The sequence below is a fragment of the Molossus molossus genome, unplaced genomic scaffold (genome assembly GCF_014108415.1).
Source record: "Molossus molossus isolate mMolMol1 unplaced genomic scaffold, mMolMol1.p scaffold_m16_p_2, whole genome shotgun sequence".
NCBI classification, from domain to species: domain Eukaryota; kingdom Metazoa; phylum Chordata; class Mammalia; order Chiroptera; family Molossidae; genus Molossus; species Molossus molossus.
The window spans coordinates 76825854-76842870 of NW_023425355.1; the positions used below are offsets into that span (position 1 = coordinate 76825854).

At 36.1% G+C, this 17017-nt stretch overlaps 1 protein-coding gene across 1 annotated transcript; it reads left to right on the top strand.

Annotated features, from left to right (window-relative positions):
• Positions 1–16025: 16025 nt before the first annotated feature.
• Positions 16026–16783, top strand: LOC118635353 (UPF0472 protein C16orf72). Its single transcript, XM_036270083.1, is given in 2 exon segments — positions 16026–16148; positions 16151–16783. Coding segments are annotated over 2 exon segments (756 nt in total).
• Positions 16784–17017: the final 234 nt, after the last annotated feature.

A 17017-nucleotide genomic window follows, 5' to 3' on the forward strand; every position in this document is an offset into this window, starting at 1 on the left:
GGAATATATTAACACCAAACCAGCACTACACTAAACAAAAATGGCAATAAATAAGTACATATCAATTATCACCTTAAATGTGAGTGGTTTGAATACTCCAAAAAAAAAAAAAAAGACACAGAGTAGCTGACTAAATAAGAAAGCATAAATCACATATATGTTGTTTACAAGAGACCCACCTCACAACAAAAAACTCAAACAGGTGGAAAGTGAAGGGATGAAAAATAGTCTTTCAAGCAAACGGAAAGCAAAAATAAAAATAAAAAAAAAACTCAGATAGCAATACTCATATCTGATAAAGTAGATTTCAAAATGAAGGTCATAACTAGAGACAAAGAAGGCCACTACATAATATTGAAAGGATTTATCCAACATGAAGATATAACATTGATAAACATATATGCACCCAATATAGGAACACCAACATACATTAAACATCTTCTGGAGAACTTCAAAGGAGAAATCAACAGCAATACAATCACAGCAAGGGACTTCAACACTCTGCTGACATCAGTGGATAGATCTTCTAGACAAAAAATTCCAAGGAAACACAGACTGTAAAGGAAGTGCTAGATCTAATGGATTTCATAGATATCTACAGAGAATTACACCTCCAAACTGCAGAATTCACATTATTCTCAAGTGCACTTGGAACATTCTCAAAGATAGACCACATGTTAGGGCACAAACTAAGTCTCTACAAGTTTAAGAAGACTGAAATTATATCAAGCATCTTCTCAGATGACAAAGGCATGAAACTAGAAACCAATTGAAAGAAGAACATGCAAAGATATTTGAAAACATGGAAGCTAAATAGCATGTTATTGAACAATGAATGGGTTACCATGGAGATCAAAAAAGAAATTAAAAACATTCTGGAAACCAATGAAAATGAATACAGAACAACACAAAATCTATGTCATGCAGTGAAAGCAGTTCTGAGAGTGAAGTTCATAGCACTACAGGCCTTCCGCATACAAGACAATTTTCTAATAGAGTATCTAACCTCATAACTTAAAGAACTAGAAAGCAAACAAAAAGAAAACCAAAAGCAAGTAGAAGGAAGTCAATAGTAAAGATCAGAGCAGAAATAAATGATATGGAGAACAACAACAACAAAAAAAATTCAAAGGATCAAAGAAACAAACAACTGGTTCTTTAAAAAGATAAGCAAGATTCATGAACCCTCAGCTAAACTCACCAAGAAAGAGAGAGAGGAAACACAAATAAACAAAATCAGAAATAAAAGAGGAGAGGTAACAACTGACACAACAGAAATACTAAGGATTGTTAACAAATATTATGAACAATTATATGGCAACAAATTTGACAATCTAAGAGAAATGGACCAATTTCTAGACACATACCGTCTCCCAAAACGGAACCTGGAAGAGATAGAAAACTTGAACAGACCAATAAAAACAGAAGAAATAGAATAGGTAATCAAGACTCTCCCAGCAAACGAAAGCCCAGGCCTGGACGGCTTCATGGGGGAGTTTTACCAAACATTCAAAGGTGAACTAACACCCATTCTCCTGAAACTATTCCAAAAAATTCAAGAAGATGGAAGACTTCCCAAACTTATTTTACGAGGCCAGCATAATTTAAACTCATAAACCAGATAAAGTCACTACAAAGAAAGAATACTACAGGCCAACATCCCTGATGAACACAGATGCAAAATCCGAAACAAAATACTAGCAAATCAAATTCAGCAAAACATGAAAAAAATTATTCACCATGACCAAGTGGGATTCTTCCCAGGGATGCAAGGCTGATACAATATTCACATATCAATAAATGTGATACACCACATAAACAAAATTAAAGACAAAAATCATATGATCATATCAATAGATGCTGAAAAAGCATTCAACAAAATCAAGCACACATTTCTGATAAAAATACTCAGCAATCTGGGAATGGAAGGTGCATATCTCAACATAATAAAGGCCATATATGAAAGACCTACAGCCAACATCATACTCAATGGGCAAAAACTAAAAGCATTTCCCTTAAGAACAGGAAATAGACAAGGATGACCACTTTTGCCACTCTTATTTAACATAGTACTGGAAGATTAGCCACAGGAATCAGACAGGAAGAAAAAATGAAAGGAATGCAAGTTGGAAAGGAGAAAGTGAAACTGTCATTTGAAGATGACATGATACTATAAGTAGAGAACCCCAAAGACTCCATCAAATATTTACTATACTTAATAAATGAATTTGGCAAGTAGTAGGATACAAAATTAATATCAAGAAATCGATGGTATTCTTATACAGCAATGATGAACTCACAGAAAGAAAAACTAAGAAAACAAACCCATTTACCATCACACCAAAAAATTTAAGATATCTAGGAATTAACCAAAGAAATAAAGGACCTATTTGCCGAAACGACAGGTTATTGAAAAAAGAATTAGAGGAAGATATAAAAAAGTGAAAGCACATAACTTGTTCATGGATTGGAAGAATTAACATCATTAAAATGTCCATACTATCCAAAGCAATCTATATAATCAATGCATTCCCCATCAAAATACCAATGACCTACTTCACAGAACTAGAACAAATACTTCAAAAGTTCATATGGAACCAAAAGACCCCGAATAGTCACAGCAATCTTGAAAAAGAACAAAGTAGGAGGGATCACATTAGCAGATTTCAGGTTATACTACAAAGCCACTGTACACAAAACAGCCTGGTACTGGCACCAGTACAGGCACATAGATCAATGGAAAAGAATAGAGAATCCAGAAATGGAGCCAAGGCAAGATGCTCAATTAATTTTTGACAAAGGTGGCGAGAGCATACAGTGGAGTAAAGACAACCTCTTTAAAAAATGGTGTTGGGAAAATTGGACAGCTACTTGCAAAAAAATGAAACTAGACCACTAACTTATACCATACACAATAATAAAGTCAAATTGGAAAAAATACTTATATGTGACTCATGTGTTCATAAAAATCCTAGAAGAAACTGTAGGCAACAAAATTTCAGACATCATATGCAGTAGTATTTCCACTGATACATCACTTCAGGCAACAGAAACAAATGAGGAAAATGAACACATGGAACGACATCAATCTCAAAGCTTGTGGACAGCAATAGAAACAACAACCAAAATGGAAAGGCAACCCACTTTATGGGAGAGCATAACTGCCTATGATATATCAGATAAGGGGTTAATTTCCAATATATGTAGAGTGCTGATATAGCTCAATAAAAGGGAGACAAAGAGCCCAATTAAAAATGGGCAGAGGAACTGAATAGGCACCTCTCAAAGCAGAGCATACAAATGGCCAAGAGACATATGAAGAAATGCTCAACATCCCTAATCATCAGAGATATGCAAATTAAAACATCAATGAGGTATCACCTCACAGCTGTCAGAATGGCTGCCATCAACAAATCATCAAGCAACTTGTGTTGGCGAGGGTGTGGAGAAAAGGAGACTCTAGTACACTGCTGGGGGGAATGCAGACTTATGCAGCCACTATGGAAAACAATATGTTGTTACCTCAAATAATTAAAAATTGAACTGGCATTTAACCCAGTGATCCCTCTTCTAGGAATATACCCTAAGAAGCCTGAAACACCAATCAGAAAGAATATATGTACCCACATGTTCATAGCAGCACTATCTTCAATAGCTAAGATTTGGAAACAGCCCAAATGTCCATCAGTAGATGAATGAATATCAAAGCAGTGGTACATGTACACAATGAAGTATTGTGCAGCTGTAAGAAAGAAAAATCTCTTATTCTTTGAGACGACATGGAGGCACCTGGAGAGTATTATCCTAAGCAAAACAAGCCAAGCAGAGAAAGCCAAATATCACATGATCTCACTTATTTGTGGAATATAATGAACATAACAATATGAGGAATGGGGTAGTCCCAGAGACGTGGAAGTGGGGTACAAACTGATAATCCCCATAAGAGGGCATGGCGGGGGGAAAGATAAACCATAGAACTCATATGCATGTATGCATGAAAAACGGACATGGACAACAAAGCTGGGGACAAGCCAGGGAGGGTGGCAAGGGGGCTATCAGTGGGGGGGGGGAGAAGTAACATCTGTAAGAAAAATAAATTAATGAATTACAAAAAAAGAATGAACCAATGAATGAATAAATGATTTAAATGACAAAAAAAAAAAATCAAAAGAATGAAGTTTCTCATTAGATTCCACATATAACTGACATCATGTGATATTTGTCTTTCTCTCTGATTGGGCTATGAACCAGAGGCATGGAGACATGGAACAAACTAAAAAATCTCAGAGGCAAGGGGGTGGCGAGGCGGGAAGAAATAAACCAAAGAAATTATGGATGGCATATGGACATGTACAATAAGGTGGTGAAGGCCGGGGTAGGGTGGGAACTGGGTGAACGGTGGTAATGGGGGGAAAATAAGGGGGGACATCTGTAATACTCTAAAATCTAAAGATTAAAAAAAAGGATGAGGTTGCGGGGAAATATACAAATATTATAAATGTAGAGTACCATGTTATTAAGTAAAAATAGGAGCTGTATTCCTGGGTAGAACCCACCAAGTGTTTGTGATTAAGATGGGGAAAACAGAGGTGAAAAGAAAAACAGAAAGTGAAATTAGAGTTTAAATATATATATATTTGAGTCTACACCGACACATATTATATATTTTTATAAATATACATAAAATATTTTATAATTATACAAATATATTTTATATATTAAAAAGTATATAAATGCTTTATATATATTTTAGAAATATATACATTATATTATATATAAAATATATATTATATAATATATTTAAAATATATAATATGCATAAATATATTATATATTGTATAATATATTATATATTATATATCATATATAATATATAATATAATATATAAATATATATGATATATATATATTATATATATATATATCATATATATTTTAGACTCTGTAGGGTGGAAGGAAGCCTCAGGTAATACCAAGACACTGGAGGAGGTGCCATCTCAGATGACTAAAATTTAGAAGGAAAGTTTCACATGCTATCCTCCAAGAAGGAAGCAGTCTGTATGGGTTGTGGATTACCTGTACTCTGAATGTGGTAGCTTTCTGATATAATTGTCCAATTGGACGATTTCTCCCAACTTGACTCTGGACAACTAGCATTGATTGGCATTTTGGCAAAGAGGAAACCATGAAATCTTTCCCTTTTAGAAAATTTCCAACTGTATTGAGCTGCAAGTTACATACAATGAGATTTATCCATTTTAAGTGTATAGTTGAATAAATGTTAGTAATTATATCAAGTTGGGTAACACCAATCAAGTTACAGAACAGTTCCCCAACCCTTAAAAATTTCCTTGTTCCCATATATACTCTTCCAAGACCCCTGGCCTCAATCATCCACTGATTTGTTTTCTGTCACTGTACTCTTTTGTGTTTGACTTCTTTCACTTAGCAAAATATTTTTGAGGTTCATTGATGTTGTTGGGTCTGTCAGTAATAGTTTATTTCTTCTAGGTCCAGTTTGTTTATCCTCTCATTAGTTAATACACATTTGAATTGATTACATTTTGGGACTATTATGAATAATGTTGCTATGAATCTTTGAGTGTATATCTTTTCTGGACATATATTTTTATTTCTTTTGGGTGGATATCTAGAAGTGGATTTGCTGAGTTGTATGTTAAATGCATGCTTAATTATTATTATTATTATTTTTTATCCTCACCCGAGGACATTTTTCCATTTTTTGTTCAGGTAGAGTGGGAGGGAGAGAGAGGAACAGAGAGAGAGAGAGAGAGACATTGATGTGAAAGGAACACATCAAGTGGCTGCCACCCGCATAACCAATCAGGGCCGGGGAGAAACTGCAACCGAGGTACACACCCTTAGCGGGAATCGAACCCGGGTCTCTCAGGACCGCAGGCCGACACTCTAACCGCTGAACCAAACCGGCCAGAGCCATGCTTAATTATTATATATATTTTTTGACCATACTGTTTTCTACTGTGGTTGTAACCATCTTGGATTCCCATCAACAATTTTATGAGAGATTCTATGCTCTACATATTTGCCAGTGCCTGGTATTGTCAATCTTTTAACATGAGCCATTTGAGTAGGTATAGAGTGATATATCATTGTGGTTCTGATTTGCAGTTTCTGTATGACTAATGATGTTGAGCATCTTTTCATGTGCTTATTGTGCATTCATATACTTTCTTTTTTTCAATTGTCTGTTTAAACATTTTGTCAATTTTTAATTGGGTTGTCTTCTTGTTGAGTGATAGGACATATTTATGTAGGGTTGGGCAAAAGCAGATTTACAGTTGTTCATATGGAAACTGATCCAATAATCAATAAATAATAATATAAGAATAAACTCTGTTTCATGTACTCACAACTATAAACCTTTTTTCTTACCCTGTATAATTTGGATATAGATTTATGTATTGAAAGTATTTTTTCTCCCTGTCTTTTGGTTGCCTTTTTATTTTCTCAATAGTAAATTTTGGATAGCAGAAGTTTTAAATTTTGGTAAAATCCAATTTGTCAATGTTTTCGCTTCTATAGTTTATGATTTTTATGTCCTAATAAAGCTTTGCCTACTGAAAAGTTCCAGATTTTTCTTCTTTGTTTTATTCTAGAAGTCTCATAGTTTTGGTTTGTAAATTTAAGTTTACCTATGCATAGAAGCATGTTTAAAGTCAGTGATCACTTAAAAGTTTAGAAATCAGACAAATATATACTGGATAATATCCACAGTATTTGAAAATGGTACACATGAACCACTTTGAGTTCATGTTTTGCCTGATGTGAGGTAAGGTTGAGGTTCATTTCTTTCCCCCCAAAATGGATATTGAGTTGTTTGGCACCATTTGTTTCAAAACTCTGTCTTTAGTTTTTCCTTTGTTTATTTTTCTTCTGTTTCTCTCTGTACTTGTTCTTTATTGAGATAAAGGTCTGTTCTTTTCATTTGATAACCTTCTTGACATAGATGCTACTATTGCTTGAGATATGATGCCTAATTATAAGGAATATTAGCAATTAATTTGACCATGGCATTTGGTAAAATTTTGTGGTTGTGGAATTCATGCTACCACATATTCTGTGGTTTGTTACCTCCTTGGAATTTTGAAAGGATGAAAATATGCAGGGTTTAAGTAACAGAATTTGTAAGATGTTGAAAAAGTCTATATTAGTTCTAAAGGATAAGACCTCAAACTCGTATAAATTACTTGAGTGAGGCCCCTGTAGCTGGATGTAGCAGAACTGGGAAAATGTTTTATACAAAGGTGGGGAAATAAGTTCCTCTGAGGGAACAGATAAAAAGTATTCTGTTGGTGCTTTAATTTTTCTAAGGGAATAGAAGATAGATTTGAAAAGTATTATAGGGTTAACTTTTTTAAAGTATTGGCAGATGTGTACCATTTTCAAATACTGTGGATATTATCCAGTATATATTTGTCTGATATCTAAACTTTTAAGTGATCACTGACTTTAAACATGCTTCTATGCATACACACACTGTGATGGTTAATTTTATGCTTCAATAAGTTATGGTACATTCAGTGGTCATATGATAGTATATTATGCAGTCATCAAATAGATTTTACTAATATAGAAAGATACATATATGCACATATATATTAAATATGTCTCTGAATCTATCCTATTGAAATAAAAAAGTTGTAATCTTCTTTGTACAATGGTGGTCACTATGGTATTATTTGTAATGAGAAATAAAAAATATAGTAATAAAAATGTCCATAGATAGGAGACAGGTTAGATAAATATGGTATACCCATACAAGGGGATATTGTGCTGCTGTTAAGAAGAATGAAGTAGATCTAGTTTGGAACAATCTTCAAAAATATTAATATTAGAAAAAAGAAGTGAGAAACAAGATAATGTAAAGATAGTTATATGTATGTATTTGCATGTATGTGTATGTGCATAATTTGAAAGGATACATTAAAAATGTTAACAAATTATGACTTTGGCAAGGAATATATATGGTCTGCTGTACACTCTTTTACATGATTTGAATTTTATAACCATGTGCACATACTGCTTTTTCAAATGAAAAATGCCTTTTGAACATTTTAATTTTGTTTTTGTAATTTTTACCTGAGGATATTTTTCTATTGATTTTCAGATAAAGTGGGAGGGAAGGAGAGGGAAACATTGACGTGAGAGACACACATTGATTGGTTGCCTCCTGCACCACCCTGACTCCAACCAGGGCCAGGGACTGAACCGCAACCGAGGTACATGCCCTTGACTGGAATCGAACCTGTGACTTTTGGTACACTGGCCGACCCTCCAACCACTGAGCCAAACCAGCCAAGGCAACCTTTTGAACATTTTATTACCTAGAATTGACATCTATTTATATACTGTGTAAGGTGCTTGAATTTGGAAGATGGAAATTTATCAGTTCCCTATCTTTGACCCTAACAATATTGCTAACTTTCCACTGATATTCTGATTTTGAATTTGAAGGAGGACAGTTTAGGAGTGGAAGGGCAAAAGAGAACACAAAGTTAGGAATAGCATCCTAGGTTGACTTGCAAGTTAAGGATACCTCAAATAGAACCAAAGCACCTAGTAACTCCAGACCAATATGCAACATGCTAAACTATTCATCCTCACCAATTTTTGAAGACCCTCAAGAATATTGAGTATAATTTAGCTTGGTGGCTAGCAAACCTAGCCTCCTCAGAATCACCTGCAGTGCTTTAATTAAACATGTTTTTATTACAGAAATAATACCTGTATATAGTTTTTCAAAAATTTGAACAATATAGAGGAAAAAGAAAACCATTATGTTTAATAGCTAGTTTCCAGTCTCCAGAGGTAACTGCTTATAACTATTTCTAGCTCTGAGTTTATCTGATGATTAATGTCATTATTCTAAACAACATTGTTTTTAAAAAATAATTTTTATTTGTGATTACAGTGACATACAGTATATTAGTTTCAGGTGTATAACATAGTGAATAGACATTTATATATAAATATGTTTATACTTCTATTACTTTATCAATTTTAGACATATTTATTTGTTTCTTTATATAAGATCAAGGAATTAGCATATTTATGCCACCTCTTTTAGCTGCTTCTGACTTATCCAAATTTTATTAGTTATATTATCATAATATTCAGAACTTTTAGTGATGACCTTTATAACTTTAAATAATATACTTTTATCTCTATTTCTGGATCCACTAATTCCAGACAATATTTATTGACACTCATTTCAGAGATAGTTTCTTACACTCTCTCCCTCTTCCCTCTGTTTCTGACTTTTGTCAGCTCTAATATTATGTGTACATTTTTAAGCTTATAAGAACTGCCTCGGTTCAAATCCCAGCTCCACGACTTGTTACCTGTGTAATCTTAGTTAAGTTATTGAATGTCTCTGTGCCCTGAGTTTCCTTAACTGACAAATGGAGATGATAACAACTTCTGAAAGATTAAATTTCACTTAAATTGAAATAAGTGTTTCAAAGATCCTAAAATAGTATTTAGTACATACATAGTAAATGCTTTTGAAGTGTTAAACTACAAAAATTAAATGAAATTAAATTAAAAGTAAAATAAAATATGTTTTACAATTTAAATTAAATATTCAGTATGTTTCATCTATAGCTTGATCTTAAAAAATAAAACCAAAATACAAAAGTCACAAACAACATTTCACCAAAAAAAGATATATAGATGGTAAATAGGCATATGAAAATATTTTCAATATTATTATTTATTAGGGAAACACAAATTAAAACCATGATGAGATAGTCCTATGCATCTATCCGAAGAGCTAAAATTAGTAGGAATAACAAATGCTGATGAAGATGTGGTGAAACTGGGTCATTCATACATTGCTGATGGAAATAGTTTGTCAGTTTCTTTTAAAAACTAAATAAGCTGCCCTGGCTGGTTTGGCTCAGCAGTTAGAGCATTGGCCAGAGGACCAGAGAGTCCAGGGTTTGGTTTCCGCTAAGAGCATGTACCTCCGTTGCAGTTTGTCCCTGGTCCTGGTTGGGGTTGTGTGGGTGGCAACCAGTCGATGTGTCTCTCTCGCATCTATGTTTCTCTCTCTCTCTTCCTCCCTCCCACTCTATCGGAAGATAAATGTAAAAATGTCTTTGGGTGAGGATAAAAATAAATGAATGAATGAATGAATAAATAAATAAATACATAAATAAATAAAATGCAAACTAAATAAGCAAGCCCGACTGGTGTGGCTCAGTGGTTGAGCACTGACCCGTGTACTAAGAGGTCACTGGTTTGATTCCTGGTCAGGGCACATGCCCAGTTGTGGGTCCGATCCCCAGTGGAGGGCAAGCAGAAGACAGCCAGTCGATGTTCTCTCTCATCGATGTTTCTATCTCTTTCTCCCTCTCACTTCTTCTTTCTCTAAAATCAATAAAGAAAAAAAAATACTAAAAAACCCCCAAAACTAAATACACAAGCACTGTACATCCCAGTACTTGTACTGCTGGGCACTTTTCCCAGAGAAAAACAAGATTTCAGTTCTCATGTAAACCTGAGATTTTGCTGATCAGTTAGATTTGACACAAAACTTTTCCCATTTAAAAAGCAGGCCCTTCCTAGTTGCTTTTAATGTCTTGATGTGGACTGATCTCCAATATCTCTTAGGTAAAAAATACATTGTATGTAGTATGCTATCATTGCTATAAAAAGAGGGGGCATGCACATTTGTGTTTGGTGGTTAATACATTAGCATCCCCAAAAGGATATGTAAGGAAAAAAAAGGCAAAAACAAAAGAATCATGCCCTATTAATGGGCACAAAAATGTTTAAAACATAAATTAATGTTGTTAACAAAATTTGCAAAATCACTACACATATACATAATAAAAAAGTAAATTTTGTGCTATATTACACCACTATATGCTTTCATACTTTATTGGTTGTTTTTCTTGTGAAATTAAAAAACCCAAACCAACTCTGTTAATTAAGTTCTCCCTGGCCTAGAGCTCACTAGGATCCTAGATAGTCCCTAAGTTAAACCCTAGTTTGTAATTTTTGACAGCAAACCAAGTCTCTCGCTTGCTTCAGGAAAACTGACTGGTTTTAGTACCTGGCATTATTTTGTAGGTACTCTCTTCATAACAAGTCACCAGTCCTCTTGACCATGACTTACAGATTTTTGTGCCAGATTTGACTTCATCATTTTTGGTTTGAGTCAGGTAGTAGTACTAATGATGAAGTTACTGTTAGCTCAGTTTTAATTTATGACAAACTATCTTGGAATCAGGAATAAGATGGTATATTGAGATGACAAAGGGCAAAAGCAACTAAATCATATTACTTGAGCTAATATATGTGTTTTTGTCATACATCATAATTCTTCAATTTATTGCTTCTCAGTTAGTCCATAACTCAGAAAATTAAAAACACCATAGACAAGTAAAATTTTATGAAATGTTTAAAATGTATTTTTTTTCTGATAATGGTAATCAATGTGAACAACAGTTAGTAATTATTTTATAATTTTACTTATTTTGTTGACATGTTTGGAAAAAGGGAAGAGCTTGAGTCAAAACACTTCACTACATTTATTTTTAAATTCACCTCATCTTTCTTTATGTAACACCTTACAAGAAAAGAATTTCTACTTGCCTGATTTGACCTTTGTAAGAAATCTTATAGTACTTTGATTTCACAAATATGTTACCTAAAGTGACTAGTTTATATCACCCTTGCACTTTGAGAAGCCCCAAACTAAGCTCAAAGAGAAATCACAAACCTTGCAAAAAAATTAGACAAATTATTTCTTTCTCCTATATGGTCTACTAGTGTCACTTAACTAAAACTCCACAGTTTCTGTCCTTGAGAAATCTAGAGGCCAAATAAGAGGAGTAGAGTACTGAAGGTCATCCCCTCCATCACCACCCAAGTAGGGGACCAAATATTCATCATAATAGGTACGTGTTTTTGTAATTATGGCAGATGGTGATTGAAGCAAGGGCAATTCAAAAAGGGAGACAAATGAAACCAATAATTTTGAATGTTTGACATTTGTTTTGAAACTACCTTACTACCCTATACCCTTTACCATCTGTCTGCTGTCCCTCCCAACACCAACCTCTGTCTTCCCACAGGGCTGCATTGTCTGCAATTCCTGTTTCTCAGGGGCGGAGCTGTGGGAGGCAGCCATGGGTGCCATAATAGGCACCTGTGGCCAGCACAATAGTCTGTGGGTGCTTGTGGGAGAGACAGATTGATGTATTGTGCATGGGGGAGGAGGGCTGTCACTTGAATCCATGTGAACCCAGGCTTTAGGGGCAAGGGAGATTGACAGCTTTTGTAAGTTGCATTTCTTTTTCAAAGCTTGGCTTTAATAGACAGTAAGTTTGGGGCCCCAGGCTTTCACTCCCATAAGTCTAACAGGGCAATCACGAGCATTCAGCATTTCTTTTTACACCCCCCCGCCCTTGTTATGCATTAAATGATTTCAGTAAAGGAATGTGCAGCATTAATTAGAATTTGTTAGCAGATACCAAGTGGAAAAGTTTCTTCACAATAACTATAGGAGGTGTCATTTGTACAAAGACTTTTTTGTTTTCATTCTCCATTACATTATCACTGCAATATGTAAGGTAGTGATTCTTTTCATTTAAATTAAGTGGAAAGCTACTAAATCCTGTTTTATTCTCCAAAATGAATAAGGTCCTTAACACTTATCTTTTAACTTCTTTCATATCCTAAGATTGATGTTTACTTTTGCTTTCAGTCGTACCCATTTACTGATATGTGTGGTTGTGCATCCTGTTTTGTGTACCATTTAGCATCTACAATTACAGGCAATTCAGTGCTGGCATATAATGATTGTTTCAGTTGAAAATAGCTACTGATAATATTGAAAATTATTGACACACTTGGGGCCCTGTTTGATAATGGTAGAGAAATGCCAAAAATTAGGCTCCTCTAGGTTTGTCACAACTTATTTTCTAAAACTGTTTTTCCCTACTTAACCTTAGTCATGACATAAATTTATGAAAGAATGGTACAGTGGCCAAGGAATATTTTTCTCTTAGAAAACTAATTCCTAAATCATGTCAGTCTTTTTAAACATCAAAAGTCCCCTACTCAAAACACACACAGTATCATTTCCTTACAGCTAGTTAAAATGATCTTGGTTATTTGTTTGTTTGTTTTCTTTTGTTTCTATTTTATATTTTTTTAAATTCCTGACAATTTAGACTTATGTAGGGACAATAGTACTCGCAGATAAGACATCTGGTAATATACTCTTTACCATCTGAAGAACTGATAAAACATTACAAATTTTGGTGTGATATTTCTGATATCTCTCCCATATAAATGATTTTCTCTATGGAAGAAGTTAGAGGCTAATTGAATTAGAATTTTTCCCTTTCAGTTATTTTATTTAAATGTGTTAAGGGCAACAGTGAAAAATATTGATTAAGACTACCATTATTTCTCAGAAAGAACATATTCTCACACAGTTGTCTGCCTTTGTCTATTACAATAATTGGGTGCAATGGCTTTAAAAGTACTGGGGTGATAATAATTAGGGTGTGCAACAAATATTTCAATGGAGGATTCAACATTTCAGCATGCAGGGCATGGAAATTGCTGATCAGGGCTAGTCAGCTCTAAGTACTAATTAACTAATTATTCAGGTGCTGAAACCCCTGAATGGAGAATACCAGCCAGACAACCCAAGCCCATGCAGAAGGCTGTGCTCTTTCAAAGACAGTGCCATCTTTCTTCTTGGTTTTTAACCCAATCAAAAGTGAGAAAAGAAAATAGGATATGGTGTCCTACTCAGTCATTTCAATCCAAGTTTTTAATTAAAGAAGGTAAAATAAAAACATGATAAATAAAAACATGATTTTCTGATAACAACTGTGAGGGCAATTCTCAAGGCTCTGGCAAAGGCAAACTCCTTGGTCATGAACTATTTCAGGGTTGGTATATGGGGAAGTGTGGGGGGGAGAGCCCAGCCTTCTTGGAGTCATATATATATATATGAGAAACGTATTTTCTTTTTGGGCTTAACTTAGGTATTTTGCCTCTTCCCTCCTTTATGTAAATGAGAAGAGTCCAATTACACATATGGAAAAGAGTTTAATGAATCGTGAAAAAGACCAGTTTTCAGAGAAAGGGCACAATTCCTTCTTCCTTTTTCCGTCTCCTTCTCCTTTTACTTTTTCCTTCTTCTTCTTCTTCATCTTCATCTTTCATATTTAACTCAGAAACATGTATTTCTTTTAAGGAAGATGACAAAGGTTAATGATTAGATCATTTTATTTTAGATTCTAATTTTCATATTTAGGAATTATTAAACAAACATATTTTGCTAGAAATTTAAGCTTCCTTTATCTAAATTGTAAGGCTTTCTGGAGACTTAGCAAATATGCTACAACAAAAATTGTGAAATTCTAACTTTTTTTCCTAAATTAAAAACATCAGCTTAACAATAAACACAACCTTCAGACCAACTGAAAAAAAATCATTTAATGTTATTTCCTCACATTTTTTAAGTTATTCTTAACTCAGTAATCACTTTTCTTCTCTTAACACAGTTTAGTCTGGAATTGTCAGCATTAAAAAAGGAATTGCTTCATTACAAGGAGGTTGTTATTGAACCCAAAAAAAGTCTTTAGTATCACATAATGGTTTAGCTTAATTCTGGTATTATTATGATGTTTTAACTAGTTAGAATTTTAAGGGTGTTAGAAGGAAATTAGGTAAGTTTTTTTTTTCTTTCTTCAAAGTACTGAATTTTACACTACAGCGCAAAATCCTGTGATGGAATTGCATTTTCTTATTTTCTTTCCCCTTATCTCTTCATCTTGGGATTTTCAACAGTTGAAAGTAGACCACAGAGAAAGCTCCTTTCTAACATATTATTTTAATGACAAAAAACCTCACAAAAATATTGTAGGAAAAAAATCAATACCATTTCTGAACACGACTCTTAGAATTTGGTAAATGTGCAACTTTCCCAGAAGAGATGCTTTGCTGGACAGCAGGAAAGTTCTAAATCAGGACTGGAAGTGCTTTTCAGAGATCCAATCCAACAATCTCATTTGGCACTTGGAGAAACTGAGGTCCAAGGAGCTGGGCCAGGTGTGGGGTGGATTGGGGGACTGGAGGGAGAGGTTGAGTGATGTGATTTTTTTCCTTTTTCTTCTGCAAAATGCTGCTTTGATCCACAGAAAACACTTTTCTTGGGTCCCTACAGTGTGGAGGGCATTTCTGTGATTCAGATGCCTGCCTACTCACCATGGCCACTCCTTCCACTGTATAACCCCAACCCCCACTCACTCTGGCCTCCTTGAATGGGTGCCCTGGATGTGATCTACACCATAGAGTTGCCCCATAATCCTCTCTGACAACGTAGGATGTAAAATTTGATCAGCTTATTGGATGAAGCTGACAAATCTCAAAATTGTGTGAAAAGGGTGGCCAAGCGGTGGGCAGCGCTGCGTTGATGCCAGCGCTCCAGACCGCCAGTGCTCCAGCATGCCCCCTCTGAGTTCTTGGTGCAGCAGCCACAGTGGAGAGGGGTTGGGCCGAGCTACAGTGGGGCGGCAGCAGGGGTGGCGGTGGCGAGCAGATGCTACTTAGGCTTTGGCAGTAGCGACACTGGTGGCTTAGGGAAGGTCTCAGACAACTGGGTGGGGTGGGGTGGTGTTGGGGGTAACGCCTTAGGAGCAGACCTTGGAGCCTGGCTGGAAGGGGGCATCCAGGCGGTGCCTGTGGCTGCAGAGTTCTCTCTGCTGCATAGCCTAGGGCTGGACCAAGCATGCCGGGGCGGGGTGTGCACTAGGACTGCCTGCAGCACGGGCCAAAACAATTAGTCTCAGGGCCCTTCCGCTGGTGAGAGCACCCAAAGGTGGTGGTGCCCACATAAGGAGGAGCGGAGCTCTAAGCAGGAGGAGGAGGTGGGGTCCTCAGAGAAGGCGGTGAAGTGAAGGTGTAAGGGCAAAAATAGGTGGAGGAGGTAGCGAGCGGCCAGAATGAGGAGAATGGACGAACCCCTGAAGGAAGACGAAGCTGAGGTAGCAGAACACTGGTTCTCTAAGTGGGAGAGTCAATGCCTAGACTCAGCCTAGCAAGAAGAGCAGCTGACTCAGGAGCTGCAAGATGAGAAGGACGAGGAGACAAGGAGGACAAGGAGGTGGCAGGGCCCAAGAGTGAGCAGCAGAAACTCTGGCACCTCTTCCAGGTCTCCACCACCTCCATGGCCCAGCCCTACAAGGGTTCGGGCTGCTCACAGTCAGAACTTTCCATGTGGGACGCTTTCCAGAATGTGGCCATGGCTGTCATCAGCCTCTACAACGAAAGCAGGAATGCCCACCAACAAAGTTTTGACCTGTATGTCCAGGTTGGCTACCAGCGTTGCATCAAAGATATTCTAGATTGGGTGAAGAATGGACGAAGCACTATTCTCCAAGAAGACCTGATAAGCTTTCTGTGTGGTAAAGTGCCCCCCACTCCATTACCATGCACCCCCAAGATGGCCACTGAATCCTACTCATCAGTGTACATCCACTTGCAGACCTTCCAGGAGGCCATAGCCCTGCACGGACTCAGTGGCACCATGGCGAGCATCAGCATGAAATCTGGCACACCCAGCTCCCCACCTCAAACTGGTGGTGTTTGGAACAGTGTCACTAGCCATGGTCAACAAAAAAGTAACATCCTTGAGGACGACTTGAACTCCAGTGACTTGGAAGACCTGGCTCTCTGCCTTGCCATAAGCGCAACCAAATGGTGTAACTGACATTTTGGTCTCCAGACACCATATTGCTTGAAAGATAACAAGACCTTCAACATACTTATTGAAAGGATACTCGAGGCAATCTCTTCTTTCTCCAAAAAAAGAAAAAGGAAAAAAAAAAAAGGTTTCTATGAAGTTTGCTGTAAAGAAACTTTAAAAGTATTCCAGAGCGGCCTTATATAACTCTGACTTTCACAAAACTATAATTCTTTCAGAAAACAACTAGTTTGCAAGAAC